This window comes from Haemorhous mexicanus, chromosome 1, assembly GCF_027477595.1.
Source record: "Haemorhous mexicanus isolate bHaeMex1 chromosome 1, bHaeMex1.pri, whole genome shotgun sequence".
NCBI classification, from domain to species: Eukaryota; Metazoa; Chordata; class Aves; order Passeriformes; family Fringillidae; genus Haemorhous; species Haemorhous mexicanus.
The window spans coordinates 69,916,117-69,934,666 of NC_082341.1; the positions used below are offsets into that span (position 1 = coordinate 69,916,117).

The following is an 18,550-nucleotide window of genomic DNA, read 5'->3' on the forward strand; positions in this document are numbered from 1 at the left end:
TCCTCTTCATTGTTGCCAGTTTTACCTGTGAATTGCACTAGCTACTATACCAACACACTTCATTTTAATTTTACAGGTATGTGTAAAGAGTTATTGGTTGAAGGCAGTTTATTATAGAAGCATATGACAGAAAGTATTCAGTGGAAAGGTGTAGGCATTCAGGAGGGAAACACAGCCAAATACAGTGGCTTTTCCTTTGCATGACCTGAAGGATCACAATTCAGCCAGCACCTATGAGAAGGACATTTTGAAAGATTATGTTGAAAATACAGAGACCAATATTCTGACACAGCAGGTCCCATACAATAATAAAGCAGCACCTCTGTACGCTGTAGAAAACCAAACCACTCCTGCCTTGTACTCGGTTAATTTTTTTTATTAATTTTAACATCTGCTGTCTGTTCCTTTTTTCAGGGATGCAAGGCTTTGTCCTTGTGAATACATCCACTACCTCCTCATTATTGGGATCCTATTTCTCATACTATAGACTTTATAACTCAGTTTTTATCTGAACTGGCTGCCTACAGCTGCACAGCTGATTTCTTCATCAGGAGGCTGCCATGGCAGACACCTTTACAGGTGGTAACACTGACTTGCCAAGTAAAATCTTACCCTCAGTTACTTCAAGTGCACCTCTTTGCCTCAACCTTTGCTCATTTGCTCATTAACAGGAGCATTTTAATTAACATGTGAGGAAAAAAATGAGCAAGACCAGAGCTGCGTGCATTGAAAACACTAACTGCAGTTTCCAGGCTAGGAAATCTGGATATTTCCAAGGCTTCTGATACCATATGCTGCTAATGTGAAGGAAACAAAGATCATTAATTATGCTGAGCCCCTTGTAGTCAGGCTCTTAATACTCCATGGGTGCACAATTATCCAGTCTAGTATTTTTCTCTCACTGATAGGATTGCTGATGGTACAGCTCATTCTGGAGGACATCTCGAGGTGTGTGAAGGACAAGAGGATGAGCAAGAGTAGTCAGCATCGATTTGCAAAAGGGAAATCATGCTCAACCAACCTGATTGCCTTCTATGATGGGACAGCAGGCTGGACAGATGAGGAAAGAGCAAAGGATATTGTCTACCTGTATTTCAGCGAGGTTTTTGACACTGTCTCCCACAGTGCCCTCCTCGGCAAACCCAGGGAGTGTGGGCTGGATGAACGGATGGTGAGATGGTTCCGAGAACTGGCTGAACGTGAGATCTCAGAGGGCTGTTATCAGTGGCACAAAGCTAGCTGGAGGTCTGTAGCTAGTGGTGTCCCTCCAAGGATCAGTATTGTTTAACTTATAAATCAATGACTTGGATGAAGGAACGGAGTGCCTCCTCAGCAGGTTCGCTGCCGGTAAAACACTGGGTCTCTTCCAACCTTAACAATTCTATGATTTTGTGGTTCTGTGACTACATTAAGCCCAGTGTGTTTACCCACTGTATATTATTACTTAAACCCGGAATTTCCTTATCTTTCATCTTCTCTACCCCTTTTTGTCCATGTGACCTCTGTCCATTTATTTGTACAATTTATCTCCCAATGAAGACCTGCTCTCCAACACCATCTGTGGAAGTTATACAACACTGTTTATCTACACAGCCTGGACAAGGGAAACAAAATCTCCCTCTATGGAGTTCTTGATGCAGGGAGGGATCACCCTTCAACTCAGCTGCCATCCTAAGACTGATTAAAGCCTTCTCCACAGAAGAGCAAAAGCTCAGTAAAAGCTGTGCAGAATCAATATGTGACAGCGGATGGTGCGATATCAAGTCTTAGTCCACGTGGGGTTGATACACAGAGACTGAATCTGGTGTTTTCCCACAGGAACACAGGGAGAACATTCAAATCCCTGAGAATGAATAGCTCAACAAATGAGTTATTAAGAATTTAACTACACAGGTCCCAAGAGAAAACCATTGAAGCCTAATAAAATGAATTTGAAATTGCTTCTTTATATGGAAAATACACTCAGTGCCAATGTTGCAGGACCTCCCTGGATTAGGAGAATGTGTTTATGGGCCACAGGGCAGTTTCTACTACAGGAATCCTGAGACACCACTACTGAAAGGATCCACTCTGCCTGGAGGGGAAAGTGCCAGACTTGGAGCAGCACCCCTTGAAGTAATCCATTGATGACTGCAGAAAAATTCTAAAATTCTTCCAGGTTTAGATTGGACTTACTAAATCTGGTCCTTAATACAGTTAAGCAGCTCAGGAGCCAGATCAACTTCTCCGATTTGGGGATAACTTCCTGCTTGGCCAGGCCAATCCCCTTGTGGTTACTGCTACATGTCAGCCCTGGGAGACACCAAACTTTTTGGGGCTGAACAAGTTGATGATGCCAAGTGCATCGTGTACTGTCTGGTCCCTGGCACACTGCTTGGTATGTAGGCAATGGCAGATGTACACAGAAGTCAAGCCCACGCCTTCAAAGACAGCTTTTCTGTAGGAATATAATGAAAACACCTACACTTACATGGTGCATTTCTCCAGCTACTGTTTTCAGGCAGAACTCATAATTTATGTCTAGGCACTCTACTTCTTCAGCCCCTCCTTTTTCGTTCACCTCAAGACAGTTCTGCTTGAAAATGGTCTGATTACAGGAACGCCTAATTTCATTCCGCCACTACAGTAAAGAACAAGATGAGCTCTCTGTGTAGCAGACTTCATGCCCTCTGTGTCACTGCTAATGCCTTTCTCTTTTGAACAACCTGCCTCTAGGATTCAAGGATCACCTGGGGGTTTGCTTTGCCTTTTGAGTGGCTCAGGCTGTGATGGACTTCTTTATATTGCAACAGCTTCCAGAACAGAACACATAGGTCCCCTGACAAAGTTCTTTGTACATTTTAAAGAATGCAAATTGAAGAGTGCAGAGTCCTGAAGTGTATTTTTCAGGAACACTGTGCAGACATTTCCAGAAAGTGCTTTTAATGGAAGCTTCTTTGCCAAGTATTGCCTCCTTTCCTATCTGTGGTTTTGAGAAAACGCATTTGTTCACAACAGGAAAAGGCAGAGCAAAACTTTCAGTACTGTACACTCAAGCACTCTATCCCCTGGTAGATGAACTAGCCAGGCCCTTAATACTCTTTTTTCCCCCATACAGTTTACACATGTAAGCATTTAGTACTGAGCTCATACTTATCAGGATGGTAAGATGCAGTGAAATTCAAATCAAAATCAATGAAAGTGATAGCATTAGACCCAGCAATTCAAAATCAAGGATCAAATAGATTTAAATGCAGCAGAATCACTTTTTAAAAAGCACGGGAAAAATAAAGGAGTTAAAATTGTGAGATGATCAGAACACAGAAAGCAGAAAAGAGGAAAGCTCCCAGCCATATTCCAGAGCACACTTTGAAATGGCCTGTGCTGCTAAACAAAAGACAGGCCATTTATTTATTTACCCAACTCATATTGATTTGGAAAACTAGCAAGAGTATTGCAAAATAAAAACCAGCATTAGAACAGCCTACATTTTGATTAGCTTGTGCTGCCATAATTTGTAGAAGCGCATTGACATTATGTGTGATGGGACTCAATAAACAAAATTAATATAACATGGCTACCATTCAACATTTCCATAACATTTTATGCCTTCACACCACTTTGCAATATAAACTTAATAAATTAATCTCCATGAGGTAGGCAAATCTGATTATCCTGATTTTACAGATGAGTTAACTGAAGCTTAACAGAACTGATGCCACCCAAAGCAGCACAGAGAGTTGAGGGGAAAGAGTAGCAATCAGCAGGCAGTTTGGGGCTACAGAGATTCTGCCATTCCTTCTGGCCAATTATTATGCAGGACTCCCTCACTGCTACCACAGTGTAAAATTTAGAGATCTGTGCATCTGTCTGTTAGCATTTCCATGTTCCCTCAAAGCATTATTAATAAACACACACAGAGTCTGACTGAGGGACCTGCTTCTGCTGCACAAACCCATGCCAGACCCTGTAGTCCTCTAGCTTAGTCTGCAAAATTAAGAGGAAGAGGTCTCCTGAGCTCCTCCATCCAGTAGAAATCTGGGCAATTACAAAGGCAAATAAAAAGGAATTATTCCCAGTGAAGAAGCAACCCATCTCCTTCACACCTTTCTCTCATCAGACATCATTGTGGGCCATGCCCAGCTTCACTGGAGGCACTTCCACACATTTCCCTCTCGCTGCTTGGCTCTCCCACTGAACACCGTGCTTGAAACAATGACAGCTGCTCTGCCAGTCTTCTACCCAGCCATTGGGGAGCCACTGCTTTCCAGATTCATGAAGGTGCTTCAGTTTTTCCTGTAAGATTTATTTTGCCATTGGCATTTATTTTGACTGAATATCATGTCACATCAATTCAGTAGAAAGGAGAAGAGAGGATTCCTCTTAGCAATGGTATTTTCTATTATGCTAGAACAGCTGCCCAGGGGGAAGCTACATCCAAAAGGAAAAAGGGGGTCTTTCTAACAGGCATTCAAAACACTTACATCAAGAATGGCATAGAATGACTTACTCCCACCTAAATATACATTTCCAGATTTGCAACTTTTCCTACAGGTACAAAAATTCTCTGCAGGCCTTCAGGATATAAAAATGTCAACCACTATTATGCTAGTCCAAAAATGTGACAGAAGTGCCACTCAGAAAGAAGAACTAAAACACCTGCAAAGAATAGGATTTGTGAACAAGCACAACATAGATAAATGCAACCTAAATATTTGCACTTCACAAAATTATTTTGCCTGATGGTTGTACCATAGGTGGGTAATCAAGTAAGCACTGAACTACCCTCAGTACTGTCATTCAGAAGAGCAAAGAATAAATAACAGTACAGTCCTTAATTTTGCTTTTCTTTCTATTTTCTCCTCCTAAAATTTATTGCTTTGTGTTATAGCAACACTTCTCCCAGCTGTTTTATTGGATACAGAGAAAGTGTGTATTGTACACTAGAGCATCAAAGGTGACTTCTGAGAGCACATGAACACTAAAAAATTTGTTTTGCCTAGATTTTTCTCTACTGATATCCCAGGTCACCTGGTTTTGTGACATTTTAATGGTAGTAACATCAGACTGGGGCTTTACCTATGTCCCAAGAGAAAAAACGGTAAAAAAGTAGATAAAAAATCTTCTTTCATTTGAAATACCTCTGCTTTAGGTAGAGAAGATGATTTACTGGAGAGTTGAAAGAACTTGCAGAGAGAGGAATGGAGTTTTTCCACAAGCAACAGGGATAAAATACCACTGTAAATAAAATCTAAGCTTACTTTTACCTGATCTCTCATTTCTTTAGACTTGGCATTAATACAGAACATTATTTATTTGACAAGGACCACATATTTGGTCACAGACTCTCACTGGATTGATTCTAAATGGAGAAAAACAAAAGCCAGTGGAATGCTGTAACTGTTGATACACTTCATACATAAACCCAGACACACACACATTAGCCTAGAGCAGACACTGCTGTTACATTCTGAGCATCTTAAAATGTAAAGTAGGAGCTTAAGTGTAGTCTGAAATCTTCGTTTACTAGATGTATTAAGAAATCCCTTCTAGTATTTTTAATATGAAAAAGACAGGAAAAGTTGTCTCATGCATAGAGGAGAAGATGATCAGACTGTGCCTCTTCCTGCACACCTGAAGCAAAGGTCACTGCAGAGAGAATTTACTTCATCAGAGCCCAAACTGAACAAGTACAAATGTCTGGGACTAACCAAGAGGCAGAAAAAAGAACATATTGGATCAAGTAACCCCATGGGAAAGAGCTTACCTCCAAATATCTCATTTACTGGAAGTTCTCTCATCTGGAAAAAAAAGGCTCCATTCAAACGTAGGAGACCAGACCACCACTCACATGACTGACTGCTGGAAAGAACTCATCCATTGACCTTAGGTCAAGCGTCTCAATAAAGAAACAAAGGCAGTCTCTCAGCTACATGAGTTACTGTCAGCAAGGCTTAGGGAGATGCTTTTCTTGTCCAATGCTGGTTTTCATAATTTCACAAAGAGATTGGGCCAGTTCAGAGGAACAGGAGCTGGTCATTAAGTATCAGGCCAGTCCAGTAATCCTTTCACCCTTCTGCAAACTTTGGAATCAAAAAAACACCGGTTTTTGGGGTTTTTTTTTCAGAGTTTGGTTCATGTTAATCTTTAGGACAGATTTTATAGCCCCCATAACATTCAGGGGCCTTGTTAAGCTATTTGCTTTGATTCTTCTCTGTCCCTGGAAGCCAACAGCAGGTCCCAGATAATCAGCTGAGAGGCACAACTGCCCCTCAAAATGCTGGGAGTAATAGCTGGGTTTTTCTACCAAATGATGAAATGCAAAAAAAAAGTATAAAGGTTTGAAGTTTGTGTGTTAAGATAATCTTTTCTTGTGGACTTTATGGCATTAAGGACACAGTCACTCAAAGAGCATTTCAAATGTCTATTCACAAACTTCACCAATTTTTACATATTCTAAATAAATTTATTATTTAAAGCTACAGGAAACTAAAATGGCTCGAGTGAACTGAAAACATCTCAAAACAGCCTGCTCTTCCTTTCAGCCTGAAATAAACTTATCTTGGTAGACATTCGTAGATTTTAAAGGTGCTGCCAGACAACTTAAGAAGAAAACAAACTCAAGGCAGTGCTTAGAGCTTTCTTGAATCATTACTGCAGACCTTATGAGACATGAGATGTACTTTATGTCTTCAAACTGGCAGTGCAAACTAAGTAATTAATCCTCACAAGATGGGGCAGGTCAGTAATATCATACTGAGACAGACAGGCTGACATTAAAACTCAGGACTACCTCGGGGCCTCAACTGGCCCTTCTGGCTAAGTCCTAAAGGCTTCAAAATCAAATGCTCTCATTTTGCATGTCATACAATTATTTGGTATTTGGCTTCAAAAGCAGCCCTAAATATTTTTGAGTGGGCTTTCAAAGACAGAGGACAGTGTTCTTTTTGTACATTCATTCTCACCACATCTCTCCCGCTACTTTGTTTCAGATTATGTTCTCAACACAACTTGACCCACACAACTTTTGGTACTTAGCAGTCTTGAACACTGGGTCACTTATGTCTAAAGGCTGTTTACAGTTTACTGGAAATAAGAAATTTGCACCAGGAAATTATGACTTGAACATTTCTCATTTAACTCACAACAGGCTTTTTTTCACTCGCTTCAGGCAAAGTGTTAAAGTGCTGCTCTGCTCCTGCCACCAACTCCAAAGTCACACTGCAGGATTCCAGTTTTGATTCCATCATTTATTAATTTGTCAGTCTTCAAAGAAAGACATTTTGCTAAATGCCAGTCTCCTCCTGGAGCCTCTTCAACATTTGTATTATCTTTTCAGGTATCTTTCCCAACAATCCTGCTACCAGAGGATGGTACACTGACTGCCCAACAAAGCCTACAGCTCACCTTCCCAGAGCTGTGCCACTCCTGCAGCCCTCATCACATTCAAACTAAATTCACTGCAACTGGCAGCCAGGAGGGGCAGCCCTCTCCTGGGGGGCATCAGGCACAGCCTGGCCAGCGGGCAAGGGAGGGCATTGTCCTGCTCTGCTCTGAGCTGGGGCAGCCTCACCTCCAGGGCTGGGGGCAGTTCTGGCTGCCACAATATAAAAAAACGTCATTAAGCTTTTAGAGACTGTCCAAAAGAGGGCTACAAGGATGGTGAAGGGCTTTGAGAGGAAGCCATATGAGGAGCTGAGGACACTTTATCTGTTCAGCCTGGAGAAGAGATTGAGGGGAGACCTCATCAGAGTCTGCAACTTCCTCGTGAGGGGTAGAGGCAGACACCGATCTGTTCTCTGTGGTGACCAGTGACAGGACCCAAGGGAATGGCCTGAAGTTGTGTCAGGGAAGTTTTAGGCTGGCTGTCAGGAAAAGGTTTTTCACCCAGAGAGTGGCTGATCACTGGAATGGACTTCCCAGGGAAGTGGTGACAGCACCAGGCCTGACAGAGTTCAAGAAATGTTTGAACAATGCTCTTGGGCACATGGTGTGACTCTTGGGGTGTCCTGAGCAGGACTGGGAGTTGGACTCAATCCTGATGGGTACCTTTGAACTCAGAATATTCTGGTTTATTATGATTCTAATTCTGGGCCAATCCACTGGTGAGGAAAGTGCTGCTGTTTTCAGACAGCTCAGTATCAAGCTGGGCCAGGGGAAAGAGTTGAAAAGCAGCTGAGTGAGTGCATACTGCACGGCAAGAGACAGTATAAAGTCCTGTAGCAGTAAATTCTGCAGAAAGCTAAGAATGATATGATATATCCAGATTTGCTGCAGGGAAAGGAGAATGGAGCCAAGGACTGTATCCAAGAGAAACTGCTGCAGAAGATGCTAAACCAGGGCCCTTGGGGAATTTAGAAGCTGGTGATCCAGGCAACAGCTCAGTCTACTTCAGAGTGAGGGAAAGGGTCATGCCAAACACCACAAATTCATTTTTTTTAAGCATTGATCATACTACAGAGATAGGAAAAGATATGTCAGTCAAAGCTTGACAGTGGGATTATGACATTTTTTGGTTTGTCTGTGACCAACCCAGTCTTCAGCAAGTGCTGAACCAGCTCAGCTACCCATGGCTCCCCAGGCCAGCAGAACTGCTTCCAAACTGAGTTCTGGATGAGGTTCATGAGAAAGGGGGAAACTGGCACTTCTGAGGAAGGGGGAAATTTGTGCTGGCTGAGCTCAATACGGCATTTTTACTGCCTCCTCCTTCTTGCCTGAAGAGAGGCTGGTTCCCAAGGAATCCTTCACATTCCACTATACTGGCCCACTGATGATCTTCAGTGTGTCACAGAGCCTCTTTCACAGCTATTGCTACCTGTCTGTTTTGATGTAGTCCATCGAATCTTTGAGCCTATTGATTCAGACCTGCTGATGTGCAGTTTACTTATTCTCTGTTCAGCCCATTTGTTGGCCTAAAAAGACACCTCTTTTAAAAAGTAATACAAATGAGAATGTTCTTATTGATCTTCTGCATTAAAAAGCCTAAATTTCTAGCTAAACTGCAGGTGGTCATTTTATTTTAGGAGGAATTTTTCACATGATACAAAACTGAGCTGAATGGATCTATGTAGACAGTGATTATTAAAAAATAGCAACCACATGAATTCTTATATAGAATAATAGAAAATAAGATAAATGTTTAGGTTGGAAAATATCTCTAAGATCATTTAGTTCAACCCCTAAGCTAGCTCTGTAAAGTCCACCACTAACCATATCCCTAAGTGCCATATCTACGTGGCTTTTGAAGACTTCCAGGGATGGCGTGACTCCAGCACTTTCCTGGGCAGTCTTTTCCAATGCTTTACAAACCTACCTATGAAGAACTTTTCTGAGTATCCAATCTAAACCCTGGTACAATTTGAGGCTATTTCCTGTCATCCTGTCACTTATTACCTGGGAGAAGAGCCTGACACAAAACTCACCTTTCAGGTTATTCAGGTAATTCAGGTAGGAAGCAAGGTCTCCCCTCAGGCTCCTATTCTCCAGACTAAACACCCCCAGCTCCCTCAGCTGCTCCTCACAGGATTTGTGCACCAGATCCTTCAATGTCATTCTTGCTGTGAGGGGTCCAGAACTGGACACAACATTCAAGGTGCGGCCTCACCAGTGCCAAGTACAGGGGACAATCCCTGCCCTGGTCCTGCTGGTCACACAATTGCTGATACAGGCCAGGATGCCACTGGCCTTCCTGGCCACCTGGGCACACTCTGGCTCCTATTCAGCCCCAGGTCCTTTTCCATTGGGCAGGCTTCCAGCCACTCTGCTCCAAGCCTCTGGGCTTGCAAGGCATTGTTGTGACCCAGCTGCAGGACCCTGCACTAAGCCTTGTTGAACTTCATGCTGTGGGCCTTGGCCCATCCACCCAGCCTGCCCAGGTCCCTCTGCAGAGCCTTCTTACCCTCCAGAAGATCAATACTCCTGCCCAACTTGGTGTCATAAAAACAACCAGCAAGATTTATGTGGATCCACATTTGCAGATGAATGCGCATTATCCTCTTTGGCTTCTGTCCTCACACATGCCCTATTTACTCTGGGATTTACTGAATCTCTGCTTTCCACATCTTGGTGAAAGCAGAGCTACAATTTTTGACCTCTGTTACAACTCTTAGTGAAGCTATTCCCAAGGTAACATTCACGATTTTCACATTATAGCTGTGCAGAGATTTTCATTAACTGATCAGACAAACATGTTCATTTGCTTGGTGCTTGTCACTGCCATTTAAGTATCTGTTCGTAGGACACATCAGCTTACAACCAATGCTACCATCTCACCTTGTAGATTGATTCAAGTCTATTTTAAATTCCTGTTACAGGAATACATTTCTCCAAACTGGTACAGATAGCCACTCAACAGTTCTTACATAATCAGTCTCTTCAAACCACTGGCCTCTCTGACACCATCAGTAATATACCAGGCAATGTAAACTCCTAATGAGAATGAAGAAACAGGTGAGAGAAAAGTAAAGATACTGACAGCTCTCTGTGGGGATCCTTGTACCTATGGGTACAGCACTACATTGGAAATATTAATGCCATATAAGTTGTTTTATATATAATGCTAAAAAATAAAAAGCGGGGTTGAAAAAGCACAGAACATCAGAGAATTCGTTCTGAATGTGAATAATTTTATGCTCCACAGAAATCTGAAGTTCTAAACTCTATACATAGACTGAAACTGTGACTTCAAAGAATTGCTACATATTCTGCTTCTGACAGCATACTTGGTTTCCAAATCTGGGTAATGCCAGCGTGTGGTTCATTCTTCAACAGATAATGAAAAGAGTGGGTTTCTATCAGCAAAAGCTACATCATCCTACAGTGCTGGAGCTAGACACATGCTGCTAACTCAAGACAGGGTATTGACAGGAAACTGCTGTGACAGATTTGTTTCCCCAAGCAAATGTGACAACAAGGTGATGATCCCAAGCACTGCCTGATGCAGGGGAGTAAGGAAAACAAAAGAAGGAAAAAAACACCAATCCAAGAACAAGCCCAAAGAATTGGGAAGTGTTCATAGGCTCCACTACCTTTTCTATTTTAGGCATGACTGTATATGTTTTGAACTTTTTTTGGTCACATTTAAGATTGCTTTACTCAGAACTCATTACATCTTTTTGCATCCAATGATGAAAAACTCTGCAGCAAATGTATTGAAGGATTTAACTCTAATGCAGCTTCTCCCATTACTGCTTCAAACTGTTTTGAAATGCTAGCTTGTAGTTTTTCCTGATGACCATCTCAACTATAGATCACAGGAATTGTCCCTACCACTTTCCAGTTTCTGATGCTGGATTTTCCCCTTCCACTCAGACGGGACCTTTCTCCTCATCCTTACTCTACTTAAAAAGTTTCAGCTTGAGGGTTGAGGGCCTAGAGATAGGATACTGCTGCTCTCCCATAGAATATAAAAACCATCTCTACTAAATGCGCCAAATAAGTCAGAACCAAAAGGCACAAACAAATACAGAATATTTGTGCATTAAACAAGATCATGACCCATGAGATAACTAATCTGGGCTGCAGAGATGTCCAAACTGGGCTACAGAAGCAAATACAGCCATTATCAATTTGCTCAGTCCCAAACTGAGGAGGCAGATGGTACAGTTGAAATCAAGGGATCCCAGGAAGAAGTGGGGCTGTAAGAAACTGTGCCACAGATGGAGAGACATCAGAGCTGGCCCCATCTCAGCTTTTCAGGCCCAGATGGATTTATTCACTCAGAAACAACACTGCTGAATGCAACTTCCCTGCTTCCAGGGCCAACTCGTCTGTCCCAGGTGGTGCTGGGTGTTAACAAGCCCTTGGAGACCTGAGCTGTCACTGCTTTGCACAGCAGTCCCTGGCAAGTGTTGGCATTAGCCCCAGTCACCCACAGGGTGGTCAGAAATTGCCCACTGTTTGAGGTGCTTCTGTCTCCAGAGCCACAAGTCACAGAGAGGTGGTTGGATACTCAGTTCATTGCATTGCTCCCACTCCTAAACAGCTTGGCTGGGCAACAGAAATGCTGCTGCCCACAGGAAAGGTTACTGTTCCTCTAATAACCCTTCCTTCAAGGTTCTTTCAATATTAAATTAAAAGTCTACAGAGCAAAATAACATTGACAAACAGTCATGACATGATGTCAAGCACATTCACTCTTTGCTTTGAAAGCACCAGAATGATAGACACACTTGTACAGTGTCTTCAGCAAACTAGCAACTGGGAGGAGAGCACTTATTCAACAGCAGAGCCCAAACCCTACAGTCTTAATGCTTTTTGAAGGCCTCCTGTAGAAAAGGTCCAAGGGTGAAATCAGCCCAGCTGTCTGGGCAGATGAAAAGCCATCTGTGCCATGAAACTGAGCCTTTTATGCTCGGGGCTAATAACTTGAGTAGTAAGCAATGGTTCTGCAGAGCAGGATCGATTCCTGACTAGAAATTTTGGGTTTATCATAACATGGAACCTGCCTTCTCTCATTGCCCACATGATTTACAATGCACCTTGGAGAAGGGAGGTCTTGCTCCTTCCTGAGAAATAACTACACCTTCCTACACCTTTGATAGGCTCACATTAATCAGGCATTTTCTGATGGTAACATGAAACTTAATTACATGTTCACACACCAGGTGAAAATAAAAGGAATTAATGGGCATTATTTGCCCCTTAGGCTGTGTATTTACTTTCACATCTCTGCCCAAACAAAACATTCAATCTCTCAGATTCACGCACGTGAAAGCTAAGCTACTTCATATTTCATAAACACAAAAAGGTGCCAGTACTGTAATGTAGAAAACATTAAACATACACCAATTACCTATTCCAATTTAACCATTTAGGGTTTTTACTGACCTGACTTCCAAGTTCCACTTCACCATGGTTTAATCACTAAGATTTCAAGTGCAGAAGCATTGACAGGCCTTATACTGGAAATGCTTGGGTTAACTGAAAACGAAGCTTGCCATCCTCTGGAGAAAATAAATCACTCCTTTCAGTGCCTCCTCACCTAGAGGCCTAGATTAAAGCCTGTCTTTCCTTGCTCAAAAGACTAGAATACATGTTAGTAAACTAAAAGAAAAACATTTTGAAAATGAAAGTAAATTAAAACTACCGAGGGACAGATCTATTTTACACTCTGGCAGACAGATCTATTTTACACTCTGGCAATTTTCCTGAGGTTTTACTTTTAATGTTTATTGTTTAACTTCATAAAATTGAGTAACTAGCATAATAGCACCTCAAATGCCTGAGAGAAACAGCCCATTAAAATATGAAGCATCTTGTTAATAAAATACACTCATCAGAAGGCACCACAATTCCCCATAAGCTCGTGCAGTTTTAAGGCTAGTAAACATTTCTAGTGATCATCAGCAAACCCAAGTTTTCCTCAATGGTTTGTTATATCACTTCCTGAGAGGGAGAGGGAGAGGGAGAGGGAGAGGGAGAGGGAGAGGAGAGGGAGAGGAGAGGAGAGGAGAGGAGAGGAGAGGAGAGGAGAGGAGAGGAGAGGAGAGGAGAGGAGAGGAGAGGAGAGGAGAGGAGAGGAGAGGAGAGGAGAGGAGAGGAGAGGAGAGGAGAGGAGAGGAGAGGAGAGGAGAGGAGAGGAGAGGAGAGGAGAGGAGAGGAGAGGAGAGGAGAGGAGAGGAGAGGAGAGGAGAGGAGAGGAGAGGAGAGGAGAGGAGAGGAGAGGAGAGGAGAGGAGAGGAGAGGAGAGGAGAGGAGAGGAGAGGAGAGGAGAGGAGAGGAGAGGAGAGGAGAGGAGAGGAGAGGAGAGGAGAGGAGAGGAGAGGAGAGGAGAGGAGAGGAGAGGAGAGGAGAGGAGAGGAGAGGAGAGGAGAGGAGAGGAGAGGAGAGGAGAGGAGAGGAGAGGAGAGGAGAGGAGAGGAGAGGAGAGGAGAGGAGAGGAGAGGAGAGGAGAGGAGAGGAGAGGAGAGGAGAGGAGAGGAGAGGAGAGGAGAGGAGAGGAGAGGAGAGGAGAGGAGAGGAGAGGAGAGGAGAGGAGAGGAGAGGAGAGGAGAGGAGAGGAGAGGAGAGGAGAGGAGAGGAGAGGAGAGGAGAGGAGAGGAGAGGAGAGGAGAGGAGAGGAGAGGAGAGGAGAGGAGAGGAGAGGAGAGGAGAGGAGAGGAGAGGAGAGGAGAGGAGAGGAGAGGAGAGGAGAGGAGAGGAGAGGAGAGGAGAGGAGAGGAGAGGAGAGGAGAGGAGAGGAGAGGAGAGGAGAGGAGAGGAGAGGAGAGGAGAGGAGAGGAGAGGAGAGGAGAGGAGAGGAGAGGAGAGGAGAGGAGAGGAGAGGAGAGGAGAGGAGCTTCTCCAAGCCCCAAGCAGAATGGGAGAAATGCACAGTTTAAAAGAGAAAACAAGCATCTCAGCTTTAGGTAGTGTTGTGCTCCAGCTACCAGTAAACATTTTGAGGGAAAAAAGGGAACAAATAAACCAAAAAGCATTTTACCCTCCAGATCTGATGTGCAGCACTAATGAAATAAGTTCTTACCTGTACCAAATCTGTAAAGGATCAAAAAAACCTGGATAGATGCTGTTTGTTTCTTTTTGGTTAGCAGCTTCACCAGGTTGTCATCACAGACTGATCCAGCAAACTGAAAGCTTTGTCTCCAATGAAAACACTCTACCAAACATTTTATTTTTGTTGCTGTACAGCAAATGTCTGTTAAAGCTTGGGAATTGACCACAGTTCCCATCTTCAGGATGCCACATCTTCACAGCCTTTTCTTCCTCACAGGTTTTTTCCAAGGAATGATATTGCACAGGGCATTCAGAGCACAGAAGAATAAATCACATGTGCTCAAAGGGAGTTTAAGGTACTAGACCCAGAGAAGGGGAAATGTATCCTCTCCAGTTGACCAAAGGCATAGACTGAAATGTCTTTAACATCAAGGACCAGAAGTGAAGGATTTCACCACAGGATTTTCAAGACTAATTAACAGCTTCCCTGAATGTCTTTGGTTTGGATGTTTGGATGTCAAAACTGACATTTTTTTAAAAGGTCTTAATTGTCAGAGGTCTGCTGCCCTTCAGCCTTCTGGCTAAAAAAGAAATCAGTCTTTTCAGTGTCAGCAGCATTTAACAAGTTAAGTTATGGGCTGGTTCCCAAGGTCTTTGGAAAACATGAGTCCGGCTCATTATTGATCTCCCTGTAGAAAGTCATTTCTTTTTCTTCTTTCTGGTTTATTTTATACAGAGACTGCTACAATTGCTTTTACCATTCCCCCTGGAGTCATTTCAGGTTAACTCACTTTACTGGTTACCCTTGCTTAAATACAGCTCACATTTGAAGGTTCTCTTTGAACAGGGGCTTGACAGAGAAATTCAGGATGAAAAGAGCAAAATTTTGGATTCAGAATAGGTTGTCTTAATGACAGGGTAATTGCTTTTCTGAAAAGGACAATCTTGAATTGTGGATTCTATAGTTAATTGCAAGAGCAACCTCAACTAAGCCTTGATTTGTTTTATGAATCACACTCTAATTTTTTTTCTATAATATACTATTTCCCCATCTAAAAGTCACTTTCTAGTAAAATGACCTCAACTTGAAATCTAATCTTCAAATTATGAAAACTTTTGTTTTAAAAAGTAACTCATAAAAGTGTAAACAGCCAGTAAATTTCCCCACAGAAAACTAGGTAACTTCTGAAGACTAATCTCTAGCTCAGTATAGTTTTTCCCTGACCCATTTGTGTAGGAATCTTTTTGTAATTCACAAGATTTGCTTAAGCATTGAGGATAATAGTTTTAGCTCCATTTCTGAACAGGTATTAAAAGTGAAAATGAATGATGCATTCCAGGGACATATCATCTCCCCTCTAGAATTCACCCTGAAATTAGCCAAGGACTTTATATTTGAAGGTTGCAAGTTGTTGTGGTTTAACCCCAGCCAGCAACTAAGCTCCACACAGCCACTCCTTCACTCCCCTGATGGAATGGGGGAAGGAATTGGAAGGGTAAAGGTGAGAAAACTCATAGGCTGAGATAAAGGCTGTTTAATAGGTAAAGCAAAAGCCACAAGCACAAGCAGAGCAAACCAAGGAATTCAGTCACATGTTGCCAGCTATGTTTCCTCATTAGAAAAGCTTCTTGGATTGGGTCAGAGCATGGTCCATCTTGCACACAGTTGCTCAGAAGGGTGTATTTCATGTCTTACATCCAAACCCATCATCCTGTAATCCTTGTCTGATCTCCATCCACAGCCCAGACAACAAAATTTCACCCAGTAGGGACTTGTTTTGAAACCACTGACTTAACGGATTATACCAAAACATCTTTCAGACAATATCCTAATTTAGGTAAGAGATATTTTCCCTCCATTAAACTTTTTTAAAAATACATAGTTGCCCCCTTTCCTTTTTCCTTGCCCAGTGGCTTGATACAGGATGCAGGAATTTCAGTGATTTGCCACTGCCTGTAACAGCTTTTAAGAAAAATGGGCCACATAAGATCTGTTTTTATTGAAAAAGAAGAAAACCTGTAGGCCTCCTTTGGCTTTGAGTACTCTTTTGTTACAGGGAGGTGTGTGCTACCCCAGTTCTTCATGGATTCTGTGCAAGAAAAAGAAGCAAACTTGAGTAGTGGGTTTTTCCACCTCTGCTACATTTTCAGAAGTAGGTGCTGTTCAAGGAGCCGTCCAGAATCCCAAGTTGTACAGCCACGTGTGCAGAGGGTAATTCTAGCATGTGTCCTCTGTTCACTAACTGATCACATAACAGGAGGCCATGAGAGCTCCCTGAGCTGTGGGGCTGTGTTCACACACAGCTACATCATGCATAATGCCAGAGAACATCATGTCATTTGTCCAATTCTTACAGGTGCTGGAGCAGAATACTAAAAAGGAAGTCAAGGAATCACCTGCTTTTGTTTGCAATTTACACAGACATCTATGTACACACAAAGAGGGGATACAAGCCAACAGCCAATTAAGGAAATACCACAGATAGAAATGCTAAGTGCAGAGCCAGCCATGTGAGTCAAGTTATTGTAATTTAAAATGTTTCCATCCTCAAAAAGATCTGAAAGAAACAAAATGTAGCAAGGCTTTCGTTCCCTCACACAGGTGGCTTTTTTTTTCACATCCCAGATTCTTTCCTGATTAGTACTGAAGCATCCAAGCATTTGATCAGCTGTATTATATTTTTGTGTTGCATGTGGGGCTTTTTTCCCAAAGTGCAACATCGCCGACTACCAATCAGCTGCCTGACCAGATGTGCCTTGTCAGTCCCTCTTTATTCCCTCGTTCCCTGCTCCAGTTCTTCTGCAAAGGTTACCTAAGCAGCAGAAAACACACAAGCAGGGCACTGTCTGCAGTTCAAATAATCACTGTCTAGTTCCTGCAATGTCAAGACAGTAGAGTAACATAATACTCATTAGTAAATGAAAATTGCTCTGTAGTGCAATTATACAGCCCTTATAACACAGAATAATGGCAGTCTTGGTGCTTCTTCCAGCTGGACTGTGTGACACAAGCAGATCAAAACACTGGTCACCTATAAGAGAATTTCAGTGGGATTAGGCAGAACAAGTAAACAACTGCTGTTGAGAAGACTAACATGTCACCCATATTTATTCATCTCACTATCGACCCATAAAGGCATTCACAAACCTTACTGAAAATACAGCATGTAGAATTTACAATTATGGTCCACTTTACAAGAAGCTTGTGAAAAAATATTTTTTTAGTATTTAAAAACCAGATGATTGTTCCAACAGTATGGAACCTCAATTTTTTTTTCTTTTTGACAAACTACTTTATTCTTCCACAGCAAATTACTTCAGCTGTATTTCAGTAGAGGCTGTTTCACAAATGCAAAGATTAAATGAATCTCAAAACCATTACAAAACTTCCGCTGTAAAAATGTAAATGGATTATCTCTCCATTAATATCACACTAAAAAGCAACACTTTAGAAGCAATCATTCTTCTGTTGCTCACAACATAAAAGCCAAATGATATTTTCTACATAAATCATCTGGCTATTACAAGATTAGAGTAAAAAGGGGTGGTTCTAACAAAATAATGTCTTTAGATTATCTTGAAAGCAGGTTTACAAACGCTACACTGGTACTTCCACTATCTTCTGTGGTGGAAGAAACACCCAGAACTTGTTCACATGACTGTTTTAGACAAGAGAAGACTTCTGCACTAGATTTTAAGTGCTGTCACCTGCTTGTATCTACTCCATTTTCATTTAACAGCAAATGAAAGAATAAAAATGCTTCTTTTATTACAGCAGTCCTGTAGCACATCTTTATGGAAGTGCTGGGACTACTGCTAGAATGGGGCCAGTAGAAAGAGAATTAAGAATAACAGTGTTTTAAAACATCTTTGTGACTCTTTGAGGCCAGCACCAAGAGAAATTTCTTTACAGAAGCATAAGTTCCAGAAAACAATAGGTTTCTTAAACATAAACATCCCACAGTGGACAGGTAGATGCTTACTTCTAGGATGACACCAAACTACACTCCCCTCCAATGTTAACCTTTTTCTAGCCACAGTGAAATGAGAAGGGCAATCTCTTTTTCTATAAAATTGATCCAGTTAATTTCTGATCACCCACTTTGCACTTCTGCAGTATTTTTCCATGCCATAATCA

At 42.2% G+C, this 18,550-nt stretch overlaps 1 protein-coding gene across 6 annotated transcripts in view; it reads right to left on the reverse strand.

The window, feature by feature from the left end:
• FARS2 (phenylalanyl-tRNA synthetase 2, mitochondrial) overlaps nucleotides 1-18,550 on the reverse strand; it is a 230,009-nt gene that overhangs the window by 28,888 nt on the left and 182,571 nt on the right. The window contains exon 8 of one of the 6 annotated variants that reach the window (XM_059853197.1): nucleotides 15,115-17,444. The exons of the other annotated variants lie outside the window; for them this stretch is intronic. Coding sequence (XP_059709180.1) covers nucleotides 17,441-17,444 — 4 coding nt within the window. The 3' untranslated portion in view covers nucleotides 15,115-17,440. Of the gene's footprint in view, nucleotides 1-15,114; nucleotides 17,445-18,550 lie in introns of those variants that run through there. 6 annotated transcript variants of the gene reach the window in all.